This window comes from Telopea speciosissima, chromosome 2, assembly GCF_018873765.1.
Source record: "Telopea speciosissima isolate NSW1024214 ecotype Mountain lineage chromosome 2, Tspe_v1, whole genome shotgun sequence".
NCBI lineage: Eukaryota > Viridiplantae > Streptophyta > Magnoliopsida > Proteales > Proteaceae > Telopea > Telopea speciosissima.
The window spans coordinates 79,115,962-79,139,896 of NC_057917.1; the positions used below are offsets into that span (position 1 = coordinate 79,115,962).

Here is a 23,935-nt window from a genome sequence, read left to right on the forward strand (position 1 = left end):
AACTAAACAAGGACAATTGAGCTGCCTTTCTGGTATAAGAAGGATGTTGCAAGCATGTGGGTTATATGGGGGCGGAAGATTGGTCCCTACCCTACTCCAATACCCCCTCTAAGAAGGGACATGATGGAGTGGGTCTGATGGGGTTGGAATCTAAAAATAACTGGTTAAAGATACATGTCACATGTAAGTTGGGTGGTTCGACGACTTTCCCTTGTGATAGCTTAATTGGACATCAAATTTTGTAGACATGTTGTACATATCATTAAACTTATCATGACAGCTAAAATTTTTACATTTGTTTTACCACATGGCCTGATAGGACTAAACATACGAGCAAAGTACCTAGGATACATCCATCCATAAAATTTGAGCTTCATCTGATCTACCACATGACAGTTATTGGCATTTAAAATCGGTGTAAGAAAGATTTCTATCATGTGTGTGTAGGAACTGAGCTCCCTAATTTTCCCCAATTTGTTGCGAAATCACCCAAAATGGATCTTTGAATAAAATAAGTTAATTATTCAATAGGCAAAATTTACAATTTCCTTTGATATAATTAAAGAATAATCTAACCAAGTGGTTTATGACCGGAGCCCAAACCCAGCATTTTTCTTACAAAACAAGCTCATTCATTAATAGAAGAAAGTTACCAGAGCCTCAATAAGACCAAAACTGAGGGCTGCCCTGAATCGCTCTGTATAACTCCAAGCAAATGAATAAAGGTATAGGATATAAAACGTTTTCTCTTCAATTCAACAGTAGTGAAGTCAGACATTGAATCGAAAGAGCATGACATCTCCTTCCTGTACTGTGTAATCTTTCCCCTCAGATCTCAACTGCATTAAGAAAACAACTCAAATCCATCATTTCACATCTAGCAAATCACTACAATTCAGGACAGAAATTACTGCAGCAAGTTATAGGCAGATTAAATGCAGTATATAGCTCCACGTCTTGATTTGAATTTCGAGTCAAAACTTTTGAATTAGTTTTTAGAATTATATTTAGATCAGAAAAGGCCTTTAATTTCAAGCATAACCATAAGAGGTTGGCAATTAATGATTGGATCTATTGAAGCAGTAATGAGGGTATCTATCTAGCACATCCATATGAATCTCATGTATTTCCATTATCGATAAAGCATAGTTGGCAAGGCATCTAGGCGAACCAAGGCGAGTGAGGGGGTCAGAAACCAAGTCGACACCAACAAGGTGACAAGGGGTCGCCTAGGCGACCAAGGCGACACCAGAATTTAAGGTGTGACAAAGGCGCCTGGACGCCTAGGCGTCGCCTTGACAACTATGCGATAAAGTGGACAAATACAGTGGAATGTACTCTCATGTAATCCCAGTTCCAGTCAGTGCAACTTTGTGGTAAACTAGTCTTAGCACCAGCCTGTCATTGAAAATTGAACACAGTGATAGTGTTACCAAGCCCAGAATATACCTAGCTCATCCCCTACCAGCCTATAGAACAAAGCCTTCAAGTTTTTTTTTTTTGGGGGTGAATTCAAAGCCTTCAAGTTGCTGCCACAAATTATAACATTTCAACCACCAAAGCTCTATGCAGCTTTAAACATTTGAATACATATATTTATAGAAAAATCTTCTTGTAACCAAACTTGGTGAAAAAGTTGTAACCCCACTTTTTTTCCCTTTATGTATAGCACACATTTTTTTTCAATGAGGGTGAATCCCATCATTTCACATGGACAATGATAGCTCTTGAAAATGACATAATGATAAGTCAACTTCAAATAATTTTGAAAATCCATTTTTAACTGACCTAAATAACTTTTGAGAATTAGACAAGGGGCAATCAAAAGAAAGTTACAATTTCTCACTTCACCACCTTGGTGACGACAAGGTGCACTGCACCCTTTACCTATTTATTTATCTATTTCCTTATCAGTAACAAAAGTTATTGATCTGAAAAAGATACATAAGGGTGTACTTTATACAACGTCCAAAACTCAACTCATTAGTATGTATGAACTAGTGGTCGTATGCACAATGGCTAGGGGTAGGTTGTCTTCCTCCTTCCAAGGTTCTTCTATGTACTCTTTACAAATTCCAGTAAAGATGTCAAAGGCACCATCTTTCATTACCCCAAATATACTTCAACAGGCAGTATAGATCATATCAGGCAATACTAGCAGTAGGTCATATGCAAATATTGAAGTTATGCATAAGAGTTTCCAAAACTTTGTCAAGCACCACCAAACATTTGTCAGATTTGCAGAATAGATATATTGAAGCAACATGTTCCTCTTCTTTCTTACAGATGAGGCATCTCTGACCCAGGTGAAAACCTTCATTTTGTTAAGAAGTAGCAGTACCTTGTGAATTAACACAAAATAAAAGGTTTCCCACTCTTGGTGGGACTGGTAGCTCTTTCTTAAAGGATAAGGTTTTCAGTTTCCCCAATAGGTCACTTGTAGTAGGATTTTATGATAATGGAGCAATTTGAGCTGCTGCTCCTCTTTTTCTGTTTCTTCTTTTTATGGGTGAGTAACAAGTTACCAATTTAAGCTCATCTTCATTCTAGTGCTGTCCTGACATTTTGGATTAATTGTCACTCATCATATGTGTGACAAAATCAAGGAGAAAGAAAACCAAAATCTATCAAGAGAAGAGAGAGACAGAGACGATGTAAGAACAAATGCAATCTATCATGGTGGTCCACCTTTATCTATACATCTAGCTAGTAGCAAATAGACAGACTCTAAGTAGGAATCCTATTAAGAGTACAAGTACAACTCTAGTTACAAACTAATAAGGATACTAAAACATAAACATAACACAACAAGGACACTCCCCCTATCGTGATCAATAACAGAACCCAACAGCCAATAGAGTCCCACAGGAGATCATTTCAGATGTCATAACATTAGCTGACTGTAGCCTCATCAACAATGTATAGAATCTGAAAATGTCTTACAGTCACCCATATTAGCCTCCTAAAGACAGATTCTATCCCCATGCGGAACACATGCAACCAGAAAATTCATCAAAGAAATGTATCACCAATTAGCTGGTTTTACCTCTTTTTGGATCCCAGTGATGGTTGCATGAGCTATATTTCTAATTCCTAAAAATTCTCCAGAGAGAAATGTCTGCATCATTTGCTCAACAGGATCTTACTCATCAATGTCCACCTTCAAATGGCAATGCCCAGTAACTCCATTGTACATACTAAAGAATATTTAACTAACTGGAATTTCTTTATTGGAGATTTCCTTCATCCCACAAACTGGTTTCAGAAGGGACATGTAGTATAAGGGAATTCTAGAAACTGCATTTTTCTAGGTGTTAAATCTTCTACAGGGAGGAAATATCTTCTCTTCCATATGGCTAATTGTCCTTCTCTACATTTGAAATCCGGATGCAATCCATGGTTGACCTGCTAGCAGCTCCAACTGGCAGCATCAAGCTTGTAAAAGCCATCTACCCCCCCCCCCCCCCACATACACACACTAAACAGCCAAAGGAACCATCATATTTTATCTTAAAGCTTAACCTTATCCCCAACAATGCTTGGAATCCCCTTAACAGCACCCACATCAGAGATTTGGCCTGAAAGGCCACAAGAAAGAACCAGTGTATCATCAGCATATTTTAGGTGTGTAGCCTACCTCTTACCTTTTAAAACAATCATGCCCAACACCTCAATCAATTACACAAATCCTGTTTTGCCATTCAACTCTATTTATAGTAAATTGTTGTCAATCCAAAGACATCGATTTCTTTTGTCGCCACTTCTCCCCAGGTCTTTCCAACATTTTATTTTACCAGTAACTCCTTATTTCCCAATTTCCACTGTTTCAGAATATCCTAACAAAATTTCCCTAAATAACTGTAACTTGTTGGGGGAATTCATTGAAATGAAAATCACGAGGCTCTTGTAACAACCAAAACTGGGATGAAATGGCTGAGTGAGGCAACATAGGAGCAGCAGTGGTAAGGAGTGTCTACATAAATCTGACCATGAACGATTAGAAAGAGTGTGTGTGAATGTGCGCATGCAAGAAACGATGATGACAGTAAAGTCCCAACTCACAAGTCCTTTCTCCCTTGCAGCTGCAAATGAACCAGCAGTCACAAAGTCATCATACGCAACCTGATATGAACATGTTAGAAAGCACAATAGTTAGTAAAACAAGGCAATGGGGTTAATGTGCAATGGCAAACTCCTGAAACCTAGTTAAACCTACTATAAAGTAAAACTCCCTTAGCATTGGCAGTTTTCATGGACCAATAAATACATACCAAGGAATCTATTTGGTCAAATGTTGTTGTTTTACCATTTATAAACAAATAATTATATTCCTCATAATTCAAGCAAGGTGTTAGAGGGAAGTAATAAAGTATCCAGTGATTACGATTGAATCACATGTGCAGCAAGGGATGCAAGCATGTGCAATAATAGATGAAAGTGATACAAGTACCATTTACTGCAAATTAAAAAGTCCAAAAAGCACATCCATGTGGCCTATTTAATATTATAATGAATTTGCTAAAAAACAAAAGCCAGTTAATGCAGGTATGTAATTGAAACACGACCAATTCACTTCAAATATAAATAGGAACAGAATATGAAGAGTCTGGAAAACAGAGATATGACGAATTAAATTGTAACAAAATGGAAGAGCCAGCATGATCTGAGATATTCTAGTCGGAAGATTATGAACGTGGCCCCTCTTTAGAGAACGGACAGTAGTACATTGGGTCAATTATATTAAATTTCCGTGAAACTTTTTGAACATGTCAGACTAGTTCAGATTATCAAGTTTTTTCATAATGTTAGCTGACAAAGTGACATTCAATTGAATCAAAATTTCAACACAAATGACTCATGTCTTGCACAAACAGTCCCTGAGATAGGCTCTGAAAGAAAACCAAATTATTCGAGCATCCTAGAGAACCTTCCGTTAAAGACTCCACGAAGAGAGATAGAGAGATGAGCATTTTATATTGTTCCCCTCCTATAACCAGGTCAAGCTTGAGTATTTGCAGCATAGTCAAAGCACCAACTAGGCAACATCAAGCAACGATTTCACCTGACCAGGACCCTTCCACCTATATTAGGGTCTAGGCAGTGATAAGAGTAAATTACCCAAGTCCTAATGTGGTTTGTGAAATAAAAATTGAACTTCATAATGTCAAATAAGTGCAGCTGAGATGAAGATGTTATGATGGATGAATGGTAAACTAGAAAAATATAAAATAAGGAAAGAACACATTAAATAGAATTTAGGAGTAGCTCCAAGACGTGACAAATTGAGATTTCTGAGACTTGTGCATTTGATAAGGCAACAATCAAGTGATAAAGCAGAAGGATGGTTTAAATCAAAAAGGATTCGTAGAGAATAAAAATGGATAGACAGTTCTAGGATATGATGGATTAGGTTGCTTGATGATTGCTTTTATCTAAAGACCCTGCAGCTTGAAGTCTCAAAATTACAGGTTCTAAGATCTTTACCTGCAATAAAATCCAGATCTGAACCTGACCAGAAGCAAGGAGAAAATGGCTAACAGTAGCCTATTGGACAAACCAAGAGGCAGAAACATCTATATCCAAAAACAAGTTTTAATTTCATTCAAAATAAGTCCTAGTGTTACACCACCTCATATCCTTCCAATATACAGAGGTTAAAAATAAATAAATAGCAAGAAAAATTACAACAGCAAGAAATTCCTGAAAATTACTTCCCTATTAAGATTTTCACTTCAATAAACTCTTAATTTAAACCAGCAAAGATGCTAAATTTAACTAAATGAAAAAAATTTCCTCAGAATGGAAAGAAATCCTACCTGGAACCAAATTAAACATAGATACAAATGAAGTAATTGACAACTATGGGGGAACCCAAAATATTTGTATACTTGTATGGGACAAAAAGCAACTAGGTTCAAGGCCATCCAGCACTGGGTTGCTCTGACACGGGCCAAACTAAAGCCCATGAAGAGGCCTACGGCAGACTTGACCATTAGCCCTTCAAGAGGTCCAAGTTCAGGCCCAAGCAACAGTTCAAAAAGGCTCTGTATTAATTTACAGGCTTATAGCATCAATTTGGTGTTTTGTCGTGTGCCAGTCACCTGTGTAACAGAAATTGAATATTTTAAGTGTAAAATGGTCACTTTGCAGTCAATTTATTCCATGAAGTCAAAGTCTAAGAACCCTTTTAGGTTTCTCATTCAATCCTTTTTTCACTTAATAAATTTCTTCTGGGGTTCAACTTGGTTGATTCAAGGTCGTCTTTGCTACAACCTTCTAGGGGTTCAAACCAAAGGAATTCAATATTCAGAGTTGTCACAAGTTGATCTCAAAGTGGAAAGGAATCAATCAATATGTTGATTGATGTATTCTCTGGCTTGATGGATGGATGGTTCAACATGGCGCCAGTCATACCCAGCTATTTCATCGCTAGCATAAGCCTAATAGGTGACCTTTTCTTTACCTTATCTGAATTGATGAAAGATATGAAGTAGCCCAGTAATGTAAAAGATTTGGTTCTAATAAATATGATAGGATCCTTGGTTCTGATGACAAACCCAATGCAGCACAGGGTAGGGTCATAAGTTTGCTAGTTTGACTGCTAAACCATGGGTATCTAAAAGGATCATACCTAGTTTAGGATATACTAATAAGAAAAAGGAACTCCCTAATAGAAGCAAGTAGACGAATAAAAGGGGATGGCTACCAGTTTATATTGACTTGTCACAAATTTCGTATTAATGACACAAATTGACCACTGACTGTTGAAGACTAAACCATCCTAACTATCTCTTTAATGACATTAAAAGACAAATACTTTCCCCACTCTAAAGGATTCACAGAATCAGGATTTTGAAATAACCACCTTCCCTCATTATGGTGAGGATCCCCTGCTGTCCCTTTCCTAGGCCCATTCCAGGAAAGTAGTTCATCAACCTGAACATATTAAGAACGTTGGTGTTCGGGCTGTGAGGAAGCGGGATTTTCTCCTGGGGAGGGTCATACCATACGGTTCGACCGAGAGGAGCAGTTATCTATGTAATTACGATGGCTGTTGTTCCAGTCGAGCACTCTCTTTTCTTTGTCCAATTCCATCTTACCAACCCGCGAAGGGTTGTGCTGCTGAACCAGGTATGAAGAATGAATCTATATCTGTGCACGGAAGTTGCTGGCCGGCTGGATAATATGCCCCCTAGAAGCTGCTATCACCTCTGGAACCGCCGGATTGGGCAACACTCCGGGCGCGCTTCTTCATTCTTCGATCAGGGGCGGGCTTCTTCCCTTATATACGATGACATAGATAGAGCCTCCTTCTTTGATCCATTCATTGATCGGAGCAGCTTTCAAACAACGTATAAGCTACAGGATAAGCTTAGAGAAATGTTCATTTGCTGAGATACTGGATGCTTACCGAAAGAGGGGAATTGCACGAAAGAAAAGGGTGAATCTTCATGGACTGGTTTCCACCAATCGAAGTTTCGCGCATTTCAGATGGTGTCTTCTCTCTGGCATCATTAGATCCTTGCATATCAAAAGTGTGATATTCATCTTGATTAAAGGCTCTGCCATAGATTCTTTCAGGGGCACTTGATGCCTCGGACAAGGCGCTATTTAGCCTAGAAGACTACCTTTTAGGACTTAACAACCTTTATATACGTTGAATCACAGAAAATATGAAAAACTTAATGACTGATCTACACAAAATACCCCCAAAAATTTAAAATAAACAAACTTAAGAAAAAACTATAATTTAAAATGTAATTAATTTCTTGTATACCAGACAGCTTGCATAAAAGGGATTAAGAGTGTAGGACCCAAAAAAACTGTAAGAGACAAGAATGACAACTTGTATTGAACCCGATGGGCTGTTCACTTATGGGGCCAAAGAACCAAATTGTTGGGTGCAATGGAGCCTGCTTGCAGCCTATGATCAAGTCCACTTGGAGGCCCATGAAGAAGCCCCTTCCAAGCCCAAGTAAAACCACAAAACAAGCCTCATGCCAGAGTGTGTGTGTGTGTGTGATGGTTGACAAAGCTCTCCCACATCATGAAAGTGCCTATGGCTGTCAAAATTTTCCTTTCCCATCGAATAAGATAAACATAAACTACTGAGCTTCAAGAAAAGATCATATATTTTCCTCATTCTGTGGGGGCAATATGTTAAAATTAATTTATAAACTATTGAGTGATCATGTGCACACCCACTAGTGATAATTCATTGCAAAAATTTAAATATGCAAGGATTAAGATCTGGCAAATGCTCAGAGGGAAATTCACAACAGATGATGACTCTTACTGTCTCAGCCCTAATGAAGCCTTTCTCAAAGTCAGAATGTATAACTCCAGCAGCTTGTGGTGCCGTCATTCCTACATGATCAGAGCTGCTTAAGAATCAAACAAACATTTAAACCAAACTTATAGTTTAATCAGGATAAAAAGAGATACCATCATATTGTTTCAGCATGTAAGTATGCATCTTAACATTTTATCAGACCCTGTGATCAATCTAACACAGAAGCACAAATCCAGGTCAATGCTTGTCCTAGTCAATTCAATACTAGTTACTCCTGTTGATAATGGAGTTTCAGGTTTCAGTAAAATTTGGTTATTTCTGTGAAAAGTTTGGGTTTCAACCAACCCAAACAGAAGTGAAATTGATTGTGGCCACACAAAAATGGCAGTGATGTTGGTGGAGGTCACTAAAATATTTCAGTTTCATACGTGACAAAAATCAGAACCAAGATCCAAGTCCAATCTCTTGATCCAAAACCGAAAATGCTAGGTCACAATTGACTTGTCCTAATCACATCAAATATACTTGTGTTATTGCCAACTCAATGGCATTGCCTGAGAAAGTCAGGGTCTGATACCAAGAGTTTAACCTCAGAGTATGGTGTACAACAATAAACTACATAAAGAATACAAGCAGACCTGCAAGTATAGTCCAAGCTTTTGTTTCCTGTAAACAACAAGGGAAAAAAAGTTAATCAAATGAACTAGAGTGTAACTTGTTACATTCATAGTTATCAAGGCGTCGCCATGGCGTCTAGGCTCCTTGGTCACCTTGGACACCTTGGGCGCCTTGCCGCCATGGCGGTGTCGCCTTGATTTTTTACCCTCTAAAACGCCATGGCCGCCTTCCCGCCTTGATAACTATGGTTACATTGTATCTTGACTGTCTGCTTCACCTTCTCTCCAGATGTAAAATAAGTACGCAAACCAAGAAGGTTGTATGTCGCTCTAATAAGATTTCCAAGACCACTTTCACTGACACCAAGAGATTTCAAGTACTCCGTTCTTTCTTCAGAAGGAAGCTCAGTAAGCTCAGACTCAACCTGCAATGAAAGGGCATGCTAGTTCAGTAAATTCCTTCTTCCGTTCGATAAATGCAGCATTAATGACAACTATGCATTAACAGAAAGAACAAACAACATAAATAAATGAAGGGTTTGCAGGTTCAATCAAGGTTTAAAGTATTGCTCAGCCATCGTATTGGAAGGGTGATTTAAGTGACATATCATATCATATCAGAGAGATACAAGATACGCTAAAGATACATATGGAATAATGGAAATGGTCAAGAACATATGGAAATGCTTAGGATATATCCAAAATACAGTTGTGAAGCATAAAACACTATAAATAAGTAATGAGTAAAATATATTTATATATGAAAAAGGAGAACATAGTATAATGAGAATGTGTAAAATATTTTATATATGAAAAGGAGAACATCGTATGATGAGACAAGTACATTCGATTGATTATGTAAAAAGGATGAGGTTTCTTACATGTACTAATACCAATTTTTTTAGGTATCATATTGGTACCTTAAAGATACAATACGTATCGGTTAGTATTGACAGAGACGATAGGATACTTAAAATCTTGGGTTCAATAACAGCACATGGCATGATAAGCTTCTCAAAAATTATTTGTTAGTCAATGAAGATGTCTTAAAAGTTTTAGCGGCAAAAAAAAAAGATGTTATATTCTTCAAAGGAACAGATGAAATGGTATAGCTCTCCCTATTAGGTCAGGCAACCAAGACATGATGAATTCCCAAGCATGATTTGGAACAATCATATAGTATCATACCTGTGCTGATATCGTCACTAGCCCAGATTGCAGCTCCGAGGCAAGGTTCATCACTTCCTTGACATGGGGATTATTATCAGGCTCAGCAACTTCAGATTCTGCCACATTAGCAACATATATGACTGGTTTCAACGTGAGCAAACAAAGATGTTTTATGGATTCCTTTTCAAAATCTGTTAAAGCTACTGATCGTGCTGGTTTTCCATCCATAAGTGCCTGCTGAATTCTTTCCAAGGCAGACTTCTCTGCTTCTTCCTGGGAAAAAGAGAAATAGATACCCCATGTAAGGGCCTCTATAAGACTTGAACATGCATTAGACAAAGCAATGACAGACTCCATGCTGCTTGCAGGGTGCATTGGATGAAAGAAGAAAAATTTACCTTCAGTTTTGATTGTGGATTATTTCCTTTTCCTTTCTTTAGTTTCTCCATTCTTTTCTCAATCTGCATTTCTTATCAAATATAGAACTTAGTTCCATTAGTTAAAGTATCTTCATCACTGTAAGCTCCAAAACATGTCAAGAAAGGTTATAAGAGAGTATAACATTTCAAGGTTGCAGCTAGATTCCATTATTCTAAACATAGTTTACAGAAGACGTTAGCAATAAGAACTCTTCCTACAGTTCCTACTCCACATCATTGTGACAGAATAAGCTCTGACTTGCATACCTGGTCTAAATCTGAAAAAACTAGCTCTAAGTTTATAACATCAATATCTGACTTTGGATCAATTTTCCCATTCACATGAATGATATCGTTATCCTCAAAGCAGCGTACAACCTGAGACAAGATATTATCTAGGAAAATTAGGCCTTTGGTGAACTGGAATGGAAAGTGAAGGACACCCCCCCCCCCCCAAAAAAAAAAAAAAAAAACTGTCAAATAAATCTTAGAATGGCTTCACTGTTAAAGGATTTGGAGAATATAAGAAGCGATATGCAAATTCTAATTAATTTGAATGATCATGAAAAGGGAATGCACTATAGAATGATCAAGAAAAGGGAATGCACTAGAACAAGTTTAATGTTCAAATTTGACTGCATGTGGCCGATTCCCCATAGATGCCTCCAAATCACAAAAAGTCAAGTAATTCATCAAATACACAATGTGAGACAAAACAAAGGCTGATGCATTGTACCTAGGTTGACATATTGGGCATACAAGAATAAAAATCAAGTCCGTAAATACTTCAAGTACATGTTGGTTGCAAAAAAGTTATAGGATTTCAAAGGGCACTCGGGGACAAAAAAATTCTCAATATTGACGTTACTTGTACCATTTTTTCCCCTTCTTTATCTCAAACTCAACTTGGTCACAAACTGTAAGAACTTTTAATGAAAAGTGTCACAAATGTTGACAGTCTAAAATGGCATTTGAAGTGGATTGACATTGAAGAATCATAAAAGGAAATTGGAAATCATGACAGAAACAACAAAAGACACAAAAAGGAACATGTGTACAAATATGCAGTCAGAACTGCACTGATATTTGAATAATAAAAATCAGCTTTCTCTTTCGAATTTTTGGTTCAAATGTTCTCTGGTTCCAAAGTCAAAACAATTAAGTGTCTTAAGACTAATGACAGGACCTAGCCTGTTAGCGCAGATTCATGTTTATTCATATAAAAACAATTCATACCCTACTTCAGCTGATTAAAAGAGTCATTCAGATAAGTTTCCCAGACACATCCAAACACTCCAGCTGTTTCCCGTAATGGGTGATGGCAGAATATTGGAATGGCGCATTGGTGTTTCAACAAAATCCTAAACACAAATTTAATATAGCACATTAAAATATACATCACTCAATTCTCAGCACCAGCAAAGCATAACAGTTGCTGGACATAGTCAAATAATTTACGTATCGAGAGAGACACAAACCTGAAGTATGGAGTCCACTTCACGAATATGTGAGAGGAACTTATTTCCTAATCCCTGCAACAGATGAAGAAAATATTTCAAAGTCAACAAATTGTGGTACAAGCACAAAGAAATTGAAAATTTCATAGTACTGAAACCAAAATTGCAAAACCAGAACTTCACTTGACACCATGAAACTCAAACTCTAATAGTGAACAAATCGCAAAAGTATCACCTCACCTCCCCTTGACTGGCTCCTTTTACAAGCCCAGCAATATCCACAAATTCAATAGATGCTGGGACTGCACGTTGAGACTTGCTGAGATCAGAAAGCACACCCAACCGTGGATCTGGAACCGAAACAATTCCAACATTGGGCTCTATTGTACAAAAAGGAAAATTGGCAGCTTGAGCTTTTCCATTCTCGACCTGCACAATAAAAACATTAACCATCTCAATTAGATGTACTTATACCTGGTAGACAAGTGACCCTCCGAATTCACTATATTTCTTTTCTCTTTCAGATGGGAAAATTCAATTCTAAGGAAATTTAAAATCCACCCAAAAATTCAAGCCCAACTCGAACAGAAGTCCAAATTAGTAAGCTTCATTAAAACAAGCAAGCAAAAGAACTTGAAGAATTCACAAATAACATACACTCTTTCTAAACTATTTCATATAACAAACACAATGAGAAGTCCTCTTGAAAGTGAGAGGTCAAAAGGACAAAACCCTCGTGGATTTAAGTAACCAAGCGAAGCAAAGAAGAGGCTCAATGAAGAGAACTTACTACAGCATTAAAAAGAGTAGATTTTCCGACGTTAGGGAGTCCAACGATGCCGGCTTTCAAGCTCATACTAATCTTTGATGAAGAAGAGAATCGCCTCCGATAAACAGGACTGCTGATGAGATGAACGTTTCCCATAAGGCTTCTCCATTGGAGAGATTGGTTTCTGCACATAGAAGACTTAAGAGGGTAGCCCAGAACGGGAATAAATTGATGGCAGACGAGTTTCGCCATTGTTGCAGAGGGAGAGAGAGAGTTGTGATGAGAAAAGAAAGAGAAGGATTGAAAATAGAGGGAAACGAAACCACTAATTTCTCTGTTCTTTAGGTAAATGACAATAAACACCTTCGGTAGGGTCCATGGGTTATTGTGAAGCCCAATGAACTTTACGAACCAGCCCAGTTTAATCTGGTTATCAAGGGAGATATGTAAAAGCCCAAGTTATCAACAAAGAACATGGTTAAAAATAATTATCACCTCCAATTCACGGGCACCTCCAATTCCTCCAATTCCTCTAATAGGGGGGAGTGGACCCCACCTTGGGCAGTGTTTTCGGGAAGGGGGTAGGGTGGTCATTTCCACCCCCATGTGAGGGATTGGAGCGAATTGGAGGGGATAACGATTCAAATGTTTAGGCCCTTTTTTCTCTGTGTTTTTTGACAAAATAAGCAAAACTGTATTCTGCTCTCTACTCTAGAGAATGACACACAAACAAGTAAGTGCAAGATGGGCCCAAGGCCAGCTAAAAAATTTCCAGATTTGGGCTGGGCTAGGGTTAAAATAATCCCAGTCCAAGGTTGGTTGAGGCTAGGTTAGGTTTAATGCCTTGGGTTAGGCCCAAATTGAGCCCATTTACATTTAGATATACTATAAGTATGTGAATGTGTACTTCATTTTCCCATATGGGGAGATGGATCTACACGTTTCCTATATATATTGGCATCTTAGGCGTCAAGTCAATAGTGGACAACGAAACAATAGATTTAACGAGAAGAGAAAAGAGGAACCCACATATTTAACAAGGCAAGACTATGAGAGAAGTATACTTCATTTTTGGAATCGTAACCGTTGGACTTGGACATGTTTTTGAAACTCTCCTTGGCCCATCCTCCAAGCGTTCTGCTCACATTGTAGTTAATTAAGTAGTTCGCGCGAGAAGTTTGGCCGGGCATATATGGGGTGGGCTAAGGATTCACCTTCAAATCTACTGTCATAATTACTTTACCCTTACTAGGCAAAGCCGCAAAGGTTCAAAATACCCTTTACTATTCCAAGACTCTCATCCAAGAGCAATGATAGCACTCAATGAATGGAATTCTCCTTCACACATTGGGCTTATAGGAACACTAAAATATAAACAGAACTCAGGCCCGGCCAAGAGACAATTAAAATCCATGACAATGAGCCCAAGCCCATCCCACTTAGAATCCATGGACCCAATACCAGATAGATATGCTTTATATGAAGGCCTCTAGCAATCCTTTCATATTAAGAAATTTTTTGTGAGAACCCAAATCCTTATTTGTGAAGTTAAAAGTTTTATTTAAGAGGCTGAAACAATTTTTGGTGATGCTAATTGTGCAAGTCTATTATGTGGTGATGCTTAATTATGGAAGTCTATTTTGCTGTGATGCTAATTAATTAATTAATTAATTCACTGTTACCATACAAAAATTAATTGATTGACTTGATCAAATAGTTTCAAACCTGAGATCCATATTCATAGAAACGATATAAATTTTTTTTGGGCATATAGAAATAATATAATTCATGACTAATCAATTTTTTTTAGATAATACCAATTGACGAAAAAATTTCAGAGACTGGAAAATTAATTAAAAATTAGCTTAAGCTTGAAAGGTAATATTAATAAATATGCAGCCAATTTTACTAAGAAAAATGAAAAGGATTCCTACTTTCTTAATAATATTAATAAGGGGAAAAACAAAATTGCTTGTTGGTCGCATGGTTCCTAAACCCAAGTATAGGAGCACATGAAATTACCATCTTGTTCCCTGTAAACTAAAAAATCCCATCAATGTTGATTCACCTCCAAGTGACCAGGTAGCAATCTCTTGCCCTATTAATAAAATTTTAAGGGTTAGCTGAATCGTTATCCCCTCCAATTCGCTGCCCCCTCCAATTCCTCCAATTCCTCACATGAGGGTGGAAATGACCACCCTACCCGTTGCCCGAAAACATTGCCTAAGATGGGGTCCACTCCCCCTTATTAGAGGAATTGGAGGAGAGAGAGAGATTACATTTAGTAATAGTAGTAGGTAGTAGCTCGTACCTACTTGATGAGATGAGTTGTTCTTCCATCTCGATCCTTAAAACACTGAAAGGAAAGATTGGATAGATTAGGTTTGGATCAATAACTTGCCCCAGTTCTCTCTCTACATGTGATGTGATTATTTTTACAGTTTAATATTTGGTTCTGATACAACAAAAAAAAAAACAAAAGAAGAAAACAATATTAATTAGTTCCTGAAGAAGGAATGGTAAGATCTAAGTAGCTGATTGGGAGATTAGCTGCCTAATTAACCTAACATTCCAGCAAATTAGGTTTTCTTTTTCATCAGCCTTGTTTGGTTGAATTGCTTTCCATGAAACATGTGTTGGGAGAAATAAATAAAACTGATTTCCCCCCTACCGGCTACCCTACAGTGTTAATTTGGTCACAATTATGAGAACAATAAAAGAAGGGGAAGGGTTTCTCGAAAATTATCTCTTCCAGTTTTTTGCCCGGCCCAATTCCCCAGTTCCTCTAATAGGGGGTGGTAGACTCTACTCGGGCAGAGTGTTTGGGCAGGGGTAGGATGATCATTCCAGTCCCCATAATTAGAGGAACTAGGAAACTGGACCGGGCAGGGGATAGGAGGTGATAAAGATCCAGGGTTTCCCACTTCTTTTGTGAAACACATTTGGGAGGAAACACCTGCCTGCATTAATTGTCATGGGATTTTTCTTTGCTTTGGAAGGCAACCAAACACAAGTTCCAAAATTTTGGGAATCACTTTCAATTTCCTTTCGGTCATTGTAGGACAATATTCCCATAGAGTATGAATCGTTATCGTCTACGGTTCCCTGACCATTGCGGTTCCCTAGTGCCTCTCACAAGAGGGGGGTGGGACCCACCTGGGGCACCTGACCGAACACTCTGCCCGGGTGGGGTCCACCCTCCTCTTGTGAAAGGCACTAGGGAACCGCATACGATAAAAATTCCATAGAGCATATATTAGGATGTATCTTTCCTAAACCCAATAGTGGCAGGAGCCTCGTGCACTAAGTACGTCCTTTCTTAAGACCTCCTGATAGGATGGCGGGCTTTACCACACCACACACTACTAACTGTGCTAGGCAGTTGTCCTCTATTTTAACAGTTGATCAGAGAGAATCTTCCAAAACCCTAAGTGCTTCCATTGCTAGATACGTATATATACATATAATGCCTCAACAACTAAGAAAGCAGGGAATGTACTAATTAAAGTACTGTTCTTAGATTGGAAGAAAACACAAGCAAGGAAATCGATCTTATCATCCACTACTTTGTCATTAGAGAGAGTTTCCTAAGCAACTAGGTGACTTTTTTTTTGAGCTTTTCAGAAAAATCATCTTCTGAATTAACCATTCCAAGTCTTTTTAGAGTCATGATCACTACAGTTTGATCCATTAAAAACCAAAATACCCAAAAGTTCAAACATATAATGACCTTTCTCCATCAATCAAATAAGAAAAACCCATTTGAAGAGAACTTTAGATTACTGTTCCTTTTTGTTCAAGTGGTAAGAAAATTTATCAAAGTGGGTTGATGATTTGACAGAAACTTTAGCATATATTGAAGTAAGTCCAAAAGAAAATTTTCACACTGAATTGCATTTGTGGCTACAAATGAAAATAGAGTCTTCTTAGTTTACCAGGAGAATCATATGAGATGTAAGACACTACAATATTTGATATTATTTTATCAATTTTTTTTTTCTGGCTAAAAGGATTCAAAATTGTATTAAGATGAGAAAAAGGATATACATAAACCTGGAAGAGTAAGAAACTAAAATCAAGACCTGCTGGACCTAACTCCCTTCTACGGCAAGACCCTCAGAAAGGGAGACGAAGCAGTAAAAAAGAATTGCAAATTTACAAATTAACACCACTGAAACCTAGGTCTTCCTTGGGCATCAACTCGAAGATCTTCTATAGAAGCAGGTATTATTTTGTCACAATTAGCAACAAAGAAAATAAAATCGAATCAGCCTACGGATTCTGGCTGTTTTCTGTTTATCCATATTGTCTCTTGGATTCAGGAAAAAAAAAATGACATTTTGGGCATCTTGGATATCATCACCACCATAACTTTTGTTATTAATAGATCCTATTGACTTGGGTAGCCCTCAGATCTAGATCTAGCTTACCATTCAGGTTAATTAATATCAATACAAGCAACAGATTTTGTTGCAAATTGAAACATTTGCTTAAACAAGCTAGGTGTTCTTAGAGTAATGAAACTTTTCTTATTGTAATTCAAACCCATGAACTAGAGAATAGAGAAGAGAGCAAAAGAGGAGATATTCTCACAAACAATCTACAATAGCTGATACACTTTAATGTAAACCTCCAAAACATACAATTTGGAGAAAGGGAATTCAAGAACAGAAAGCAGTGGAACACAAAACCTGGTATTCTCTATCTCTCCTCTTCACATTTCTTTAAAAAGGACTGATAAGATAAGTCAAGCTTTTCCTTTTTCTCCCCTCCACTTCTCTTTTGTAATCTTTTATTTTTTTATTTTTTTTTTCTCATGATCAAAGCAAGTAAAGCATGGGTTTTCTTTTCTTTTCTTTTTCAGGAGTACCCATGAAACCAACTTAGGCTTTGAATTATTTTCCTCACTTAGAAAGATAAGAGAAAGGAAGAAAAACAAGAAAGGTCCCATCTTAAATCAACACCCTTTGCAGGGGGCTTTTCAGTCATGTCTGAAAACGTACTTGGTGTAACTGTTGAGAGCTTCTGTTCCTCAACTTTCTGTCCCATCCACCAGTATTCCATAGAATGTGAGTCTCATGGGTCTGTTCCCAATCAATCAAACACTCTATTCTGTTTTCCCTAATCTGCAGACTGTTCTGGTAAATAACAATAAAAAAGTAGAATTGAATTCCTCTCAATATCATATCATATCATATCATACTGGATTTTAAGGTTTATAACCAGACCTTAGACTTTGAAGTGAATGAAATTCCACCACAAATTAATGCAACTAGGTTTAATTAGTAGCTTTGTTTCATCAAGGTCTTGCCATAAACCCCACCTAGATTTTCTAATTATCAATTGTTTCCTGTCCAATCAAAGAGGGTGAAGGGATCTAAGCCCTTGTTTTCTCTTTCTTCATCCATTTTCTCTCCACTAAATCCTTGAGAAAGCAAGAGATTTAGAGGGTCTGGTTCTAATTCTGCCAAATCTGCAAAGAAGTCATCAGATGGATTAGAATCTGGTGGTGCTGGTCTATAACTCTGATGGAAACCCTGATTGAATTCAGTGTCATCTATCATGCCTACTGCCTTATCTGATTCAGTCTCTTCCTCCTTAACAGCCATGGAAGCAGTTAATCCCTCAGGATTAATAGTGGTTGGGGACACACTATCAGTATTGTTGTCTTTCTGTTCTTCCTTCAAATTTGTGGATTTTTGGGTTTGTGAGGATGGTGAGATTTTTGAAGCTGCATTATTCTTTGTTGGTTGAGACCTTGTAGACCCGGCAAGAGCATTTCTCTGGGTTGGCCATGGATGATTATGTTCTGAGGTGTAGGTAATAACCAACATGTTTGGATCAGTTCGACTCCTCTCGACTTGTTTCCTCGCAGAACAACCTTTAGAACTGCTGCATCTATAGTAGCCCCTGGATGGTTTAAAGATCACAGATTAATACAGAATCAAACATTCCATAATATATGAAACATGAATCTATTGTATTGCAAAATGTACGCAGCCTTACCCCTGCTTTCGCAGAGAGGCTGTTTCCAGACTCAAACCCGTGACCTCTTGATCACAATGGAGCAACCTTAACGACTACACCAAGACCCGCCCTCCCGAAACATATATGGGTATCTAACAAAGATAAGCTTTGTTTTTTGGGTGAATGACTAATATATTTAACAAAGCGGAGAAATTCTCCCCCCTTAAAAAAAATAGAGGAAAGAATAATAAAGACGAAAGAAGAAGGAAAAAAAAGAAATGAAAGAGAGAACTCCCCAACTTTTTTTGTTTTTTGCTAAAAGATCATTTGTATTAAAAAAAAAAAAAGAGAGAGAGAGAGAGAGAGAAAGAAGAAGAATACAAAAAATGCACCAACAGAAGCAAGATCAAAGAGGAAACACCTGAAACCTCGGTCTACATTGGGCTTCCATTACAATAACTTATCCCTACATCTAAATCAAGTTATAAAAGAAGCCTGAAGAGGATACAAAAGGATAGAGAAAACAAAAAACTGCTAGGCACCAGAGCCAACTCCAAGAAGATCAACATTACTAACCCTCCCCTTGAGAAGCAAGAAGATCCTAGTTGACAGAGTAGGGTAACCACTGGACCTACTAAGGGCTAACCAAAAGCAAAGCAGCACCCCTAACAAGAATGAACTTCCTTGATCTTACATGTTATTGAAGATTGAAAAAAACCACATCTAGTTGGATACTGTACCATATATATATAGTTTGCACTCTTTAGATTTCTTGATAAATAAAGAGAGTTAAACTATCAAAAGTAAGGGAACCCAAAAAAAAAAAAAAAAAGATTTTTATGAATTTCCTTAAGTGGCAATTCTAATCATCATAAAAAAAATTGAATCTTAATTACCTTGGATAAGGAGAACCTTTGATGGGTTTCTGGCCATACTTTCTCCATGCCCAGAGATCTGATGGCACTACTTCGCCAGTAGGTCTGCTGTTTCCAGCTGCTGGTGCTGGGATGCAAACTACCTTCTTTGCCTGGCTCTTTCTGAACAACAATTGCAAAATTTTGAGTTTTTTTTTTTTTTTTTTCCTTCAATCAACAAAGAAAAATAAGAAGAACAAGTTCTAATGAAAATAACTGAAAATTTACTCACAAGGGAAAGCTCTATCTCCCTCTCTAAAACTCCTAAGCAAATTAAGTAATTCCATTTGTAGTGACAGTTTCATTTGACACAACTACTTTAAAGAGGAAAAATTATCTTTCAGAGAGGGAAGATAAAAGTTCCATTCTTTGGTTCTTGTTGAGGAAAGATAAAATCCTTTCAGTCAAGTTGACAACTTCAAACAAACAAAAGTTGGGTTTGGCAACAAAAGTTTCAGACAATTATATATTGTGATACCTAAATCAAAAAGCCTTACAAACCCATATGAAAATTAAGTTTTTAGTGGTAAAGTTCTTAGATCGTCACCATAAAATAATGAATTGGGCTTAACTGAAGGGAAATTAAGTATTAATAATAATATTATAACCCTAGCTAGATCATAATTCAACAGATCATAGAAATCTGATTCTTTCTTTCTACTATATATCAATGTTTTGATCAGGGAAAAATTTAGTCCTTACCTTCTCTTGATACCAGGATTTCGTGGTGAGGGGATCTGTAACCCTGCATTCTCTATTGAACAACCTGTAGAGCCATTAACCCTAAGTAAATGATCACTTGCAGCTAAAGAAGAACTCTTAATTCCCCTTGGTGATGAAGAAGCCACCATCGTCGTCGACATGTTTCCACCGGGTGAAGAAACTGGCATCTTTGTGTTTGATGAGATCTGAAGCATCCTTGAGAGGATATTACAAGGCCTCATCTCTTCATCCAAAATCTTCTGAGCAAGAAGACTATTAGTAACACTACTACTCTCTTGATGATGATGAACATTCATCTTAACAAGGTTGTTATTAGAAGAATTTGAGTGATCAAAGAAGCTTGATGATGATGATGATGAACTCGATATTCCGAGATCGTGTAGTAATGGATCTCGCGAACTAACAAATGGATCACCAAAATCATCAGCAACATGTTGTTCATCCAGTGTTGAGGACTGAAAATTTGTGGGTTCTGAAGAGAATTGCCAATCTGAAATTGGGTTGATGTTTGTACTACTACCACCACCACCAGCACGAACTATATCTGCTAAGTCACCTTGATAATTCTCCATCATTTGCCAAGATAAACTACACATATTTAGAACTATAAGTAGAAGGAATCTGATTTCATTTTGACTTTGGTTTGATTGGTTTTTTGAACCCAACAAACAAACATCAAAAGAAGAAGATGAATTTTTAGTGAAGTTTTGGGGATTTGATTTAGGTGGAAATCACACTTTTGGGAAGATGGGTTTTGCTGGGGAAGCAAAAAAAAAAAAAGGAAAAAGGTTGAGAAGGTTGAGATTGATTTTGTTCTCAAAAACTAAGGGAGAAGTTCCTTAGACTACATGAGAGAAGAGAGAGAGAGAGAGAGAGACTCTTTCTTCCTCATATAATCTTTCAACGCTGACTTTTCATACCTATCTCTTCTTCAGAGAGAGAGAGAGAGAGAGAGAGAGAGAAAAGAGATTAGAAGAGAAGAGAAGAGATGTATGGAATCTTGAGATGGGTGGGTTTATCATTTAGTATCAAAAGAGTTAAATCTCTCTCTCTCTGTGTAAAATTTTGTTTTTATTTTATGAACTTTTTTATGTATTTTATTTAAGCATTGAAAGCTCTCTCTCTTTCTCTTTTAATAACAGAAGAGGTTTCCAAAAAAAAAAAAAAAAAGGGTTTTTAAATAGGGGGTGAGAATTATAGAATTGAAAAGAAGGCGGAAAGTAGCCGCATTTCTCGGGGGGTAGCCGTTTCAATTCATGGCAAGTTGTTCTTACAGATTCTATCTTTCTCCCTTTTTTTTTTTTTTAATTTTCTATTAACCATAGCTTGTTATTAGAGTTTCAGTAGCTCACGGCTTCTTTTTCTAATTTTTTTTTGTGAAATAAAACCAATACTGTTAACACTTTTATACAGCATCATTTGTCATTTGCACCGTTTTTCATTTATTTTTTATTTTAGGAAGAAGTTTTCCTTCATCCATAAAGCACAGTGTACCCATTATCTTAGGGTTCACAAACCCCTCCTGGGAATGTTCCAAAGTACTTTTCCCTATCCTCTCTAGCTCTGCAGTGAATGGGATCCCATTCACCATGGGTGGAGGGAAACTAAGTCTTTTATTTTATTTATGAGAAATAGTTTTATGTCCAGAAGTGTGGCCTACATTAGTACTCCCATGTGTCTATCTCTCTTCTCCTTAAAACAATGGGGCAAAGGTGTCTTTACATATGGGGAGGAGAGATATGGACTCATGGGAGTGCTGGCGTAGATCACACTCCCGAACAGAGTTCTTTTTCCCTTTATTCATACTCTCTTTTTCTTTTCTTTTTTTAAATTTTATATTAATTCACTCAGTCTGTCTTCATTTGATTATAAAGCTTAAACTACTGTACAGTAACAAGTACACAGCAGCCATGGCATTTTTTTATTTAATTGTATTTTAATCTCTCTCTCTCTCTCTCTCTCTCTCTTGATAGGATTGTGTGGATGAAACCTTAATCAGACACCTTTGAGTTCTCTTCTATAATCCAGAGGAATAGGATTGATTGGGTGGGTAATTATTGAATCTGATATAGTTTTTTTGTACTGTAGCCAACAAATAAATAACCACAAATCCAAATTGGTGGTCCATTTGAGTTAAAAATGATAATTTTTTTTTTATTTTTAAAAAGTTGGTTTATTCAAGATTTGGTTTAGGGAACTGAGTGATCAGAAAGCATCTAAGTCAAAGAGGAATCTAAGAGTTTTACATTAAAAAAAAAGACTCATTACTGATCAGAAAGCATCTAAGTCAAAGAGGAATCTAAGAGTTTTACACAAAAAGGGGAAATTTTTTTTTTTCTATTTTATGTTTAAAGCAATTTATATGTTCATAATTAACATTAAGATGTTAATTATGATCCATAGAGAGTATTAATTAAAAAGAAGTTGGAGTGTCAAGAAATAGAAGACATGCTGGGTTTGGAGATAACATAGGCAGTTTCAAGCTAGAGCATTGAGGCTTGGCTAAACATAGGCATAAATGCAATATTAAAAATAGAAAATTTCTATTAGTTTTGGAGTTCAAATTAGGTTCTTGAAATTATTATTAAAACATTAGTTATGGACTTTTTGGGATGTTAAGGTTTGAAAAAAGGAGATTATGATTAGACTTAGGGAATTAATAAGGGGTCATTTAAGCTTGTCGGCATGAACTAAGACAAAAAGTTTAGTTTTTAGAAGTCTAAATAAAGCAATGTGAGGTCTCTAATTTTGTGGAAAGTGGGGGGGGGAGGTAAAAACAAAAAAAAAGTGTTTCTTTTGTAGGATTGAGTGTGAGAAATGGATTACTACCTATTCTCCCTTAACTTTATTACATCATTCATGGCATTGTTTGTTTCAAAATCAGGGTTCTTCAGTTTATGGACCGAAATGCTTGAAATTATTGAACTAATGAGGTGTTAACCCTTATCTCTCTAATGGGTTTTTGGCGTTTTGGGAATAATTTATTGAAGGAAAGTGTTTTTGGCATTTCTAGGAATAATTATTAGGGAAGAGAGAGAGAAAGGTGGAAAAGGGTTACTGGTCTGGGGGAAGGACTAAGGAGAGGTGGGGTTTGTTTAGTGTTTGAGTGATTTTGAGTTTTCAATGGAAGAACCAATGTTATTGGGGGAATCATTGACCTCTTCTCTTGGTTGATGGGACCTTTTGAGAATCTTCTATGACTTGGCCTCTCTCTCTCTCCACTACTTCAAGTTTTTTGGTGTGGAATACATCAAATTTGCTTCCTCACTTACTTCATCTTTGTCCATCCACAGTCCTCCACTTTGATGGTTCTAAAGGTTTGAGGGTCCTCTCTCCTCTCTCTCTCTCTCTCTCTCACTCTCTCTCTCTCTCTCTCATTGACTTCTTTGAATTAAGGAATAATATTGAGGGATCTCTAGCTTGTCTATTCCATCCTCCGTAATTAATACTCCAAATGATGCTTTGAACGAATTTAAAGGAGAATATATAGGTATTAATGCTTGGTGTCATGACTAGTGATCTACATATAATCTATCAAACTAGTATTCTTAGTCCTCCATTCACTTACTTTAAGAACTTGACTCATATGAACCAATTACTTACTAC

General features: G+C 37.1%; 2 protein-coding genes across 2 annotated transcripts; both read right to left on the reverse strand.

The window, feature by feature from the left end:
* Window positions 1–499: 499 nt before the first annotated feature.
* Window positions 500–13,007, reverse strand: LOC122651955 (ribosome-binding ATPase YchF). The gene is made up of 11 exons (XM_043845546.1): window positions 12,747–13,007; window positions 12,197–12,385; window positions 11,978–12,031; window positions 10,767–10,877; window positions 10,479–10,541; window positions 10,099–10,353; window positions 9,189–9,335; window positions 8,932–8,959; window positions 8,297–8,367; window positions 4,063–4,122; window positions 500–839 (listed from the first exon to the last, which is right to left on the reverse strand). The coding sequence occupies exons 1-11, from the start codon at window positions 12,975–12,977 to the stop codon at window positions 771–773; spliced, it is 1,278 nt and encodes a 425-aa protein (XP_043701481.1). The 5' UTR covers window positions 12,978–13,007; the 3' UTR covers window positions 500–770.
* Window positions 13,008–17,734: 4,727 nt separating this feature from the next.
* LOC122651954 (probable WRKY transcription factor 14) lies at window positions 17,735–21,200 on the reverse strand. Its single transcript, XM_043845545.1, has 3 exons — window positions 20,309–21,200; window positions 19,589–19,729; window positions 17,735–18,635 (listed from the first exon to the last, which is right to left on the reverse strand). The coding sequence occupies exons 1-3, from the start codon at window positions 20,923–20,925 to the stop codon at window positions 18,065–18,067; spliced, it is 1,329 nt and encodes a 442-aa protein (XP_043701480.1). The 5' UTR covers window positions 20,926–21,200; the 3' UTR covers window positions 17,735–18,064.
* Window positions 21,201–23,935: the final 2,735 nt, after the last annotated feature.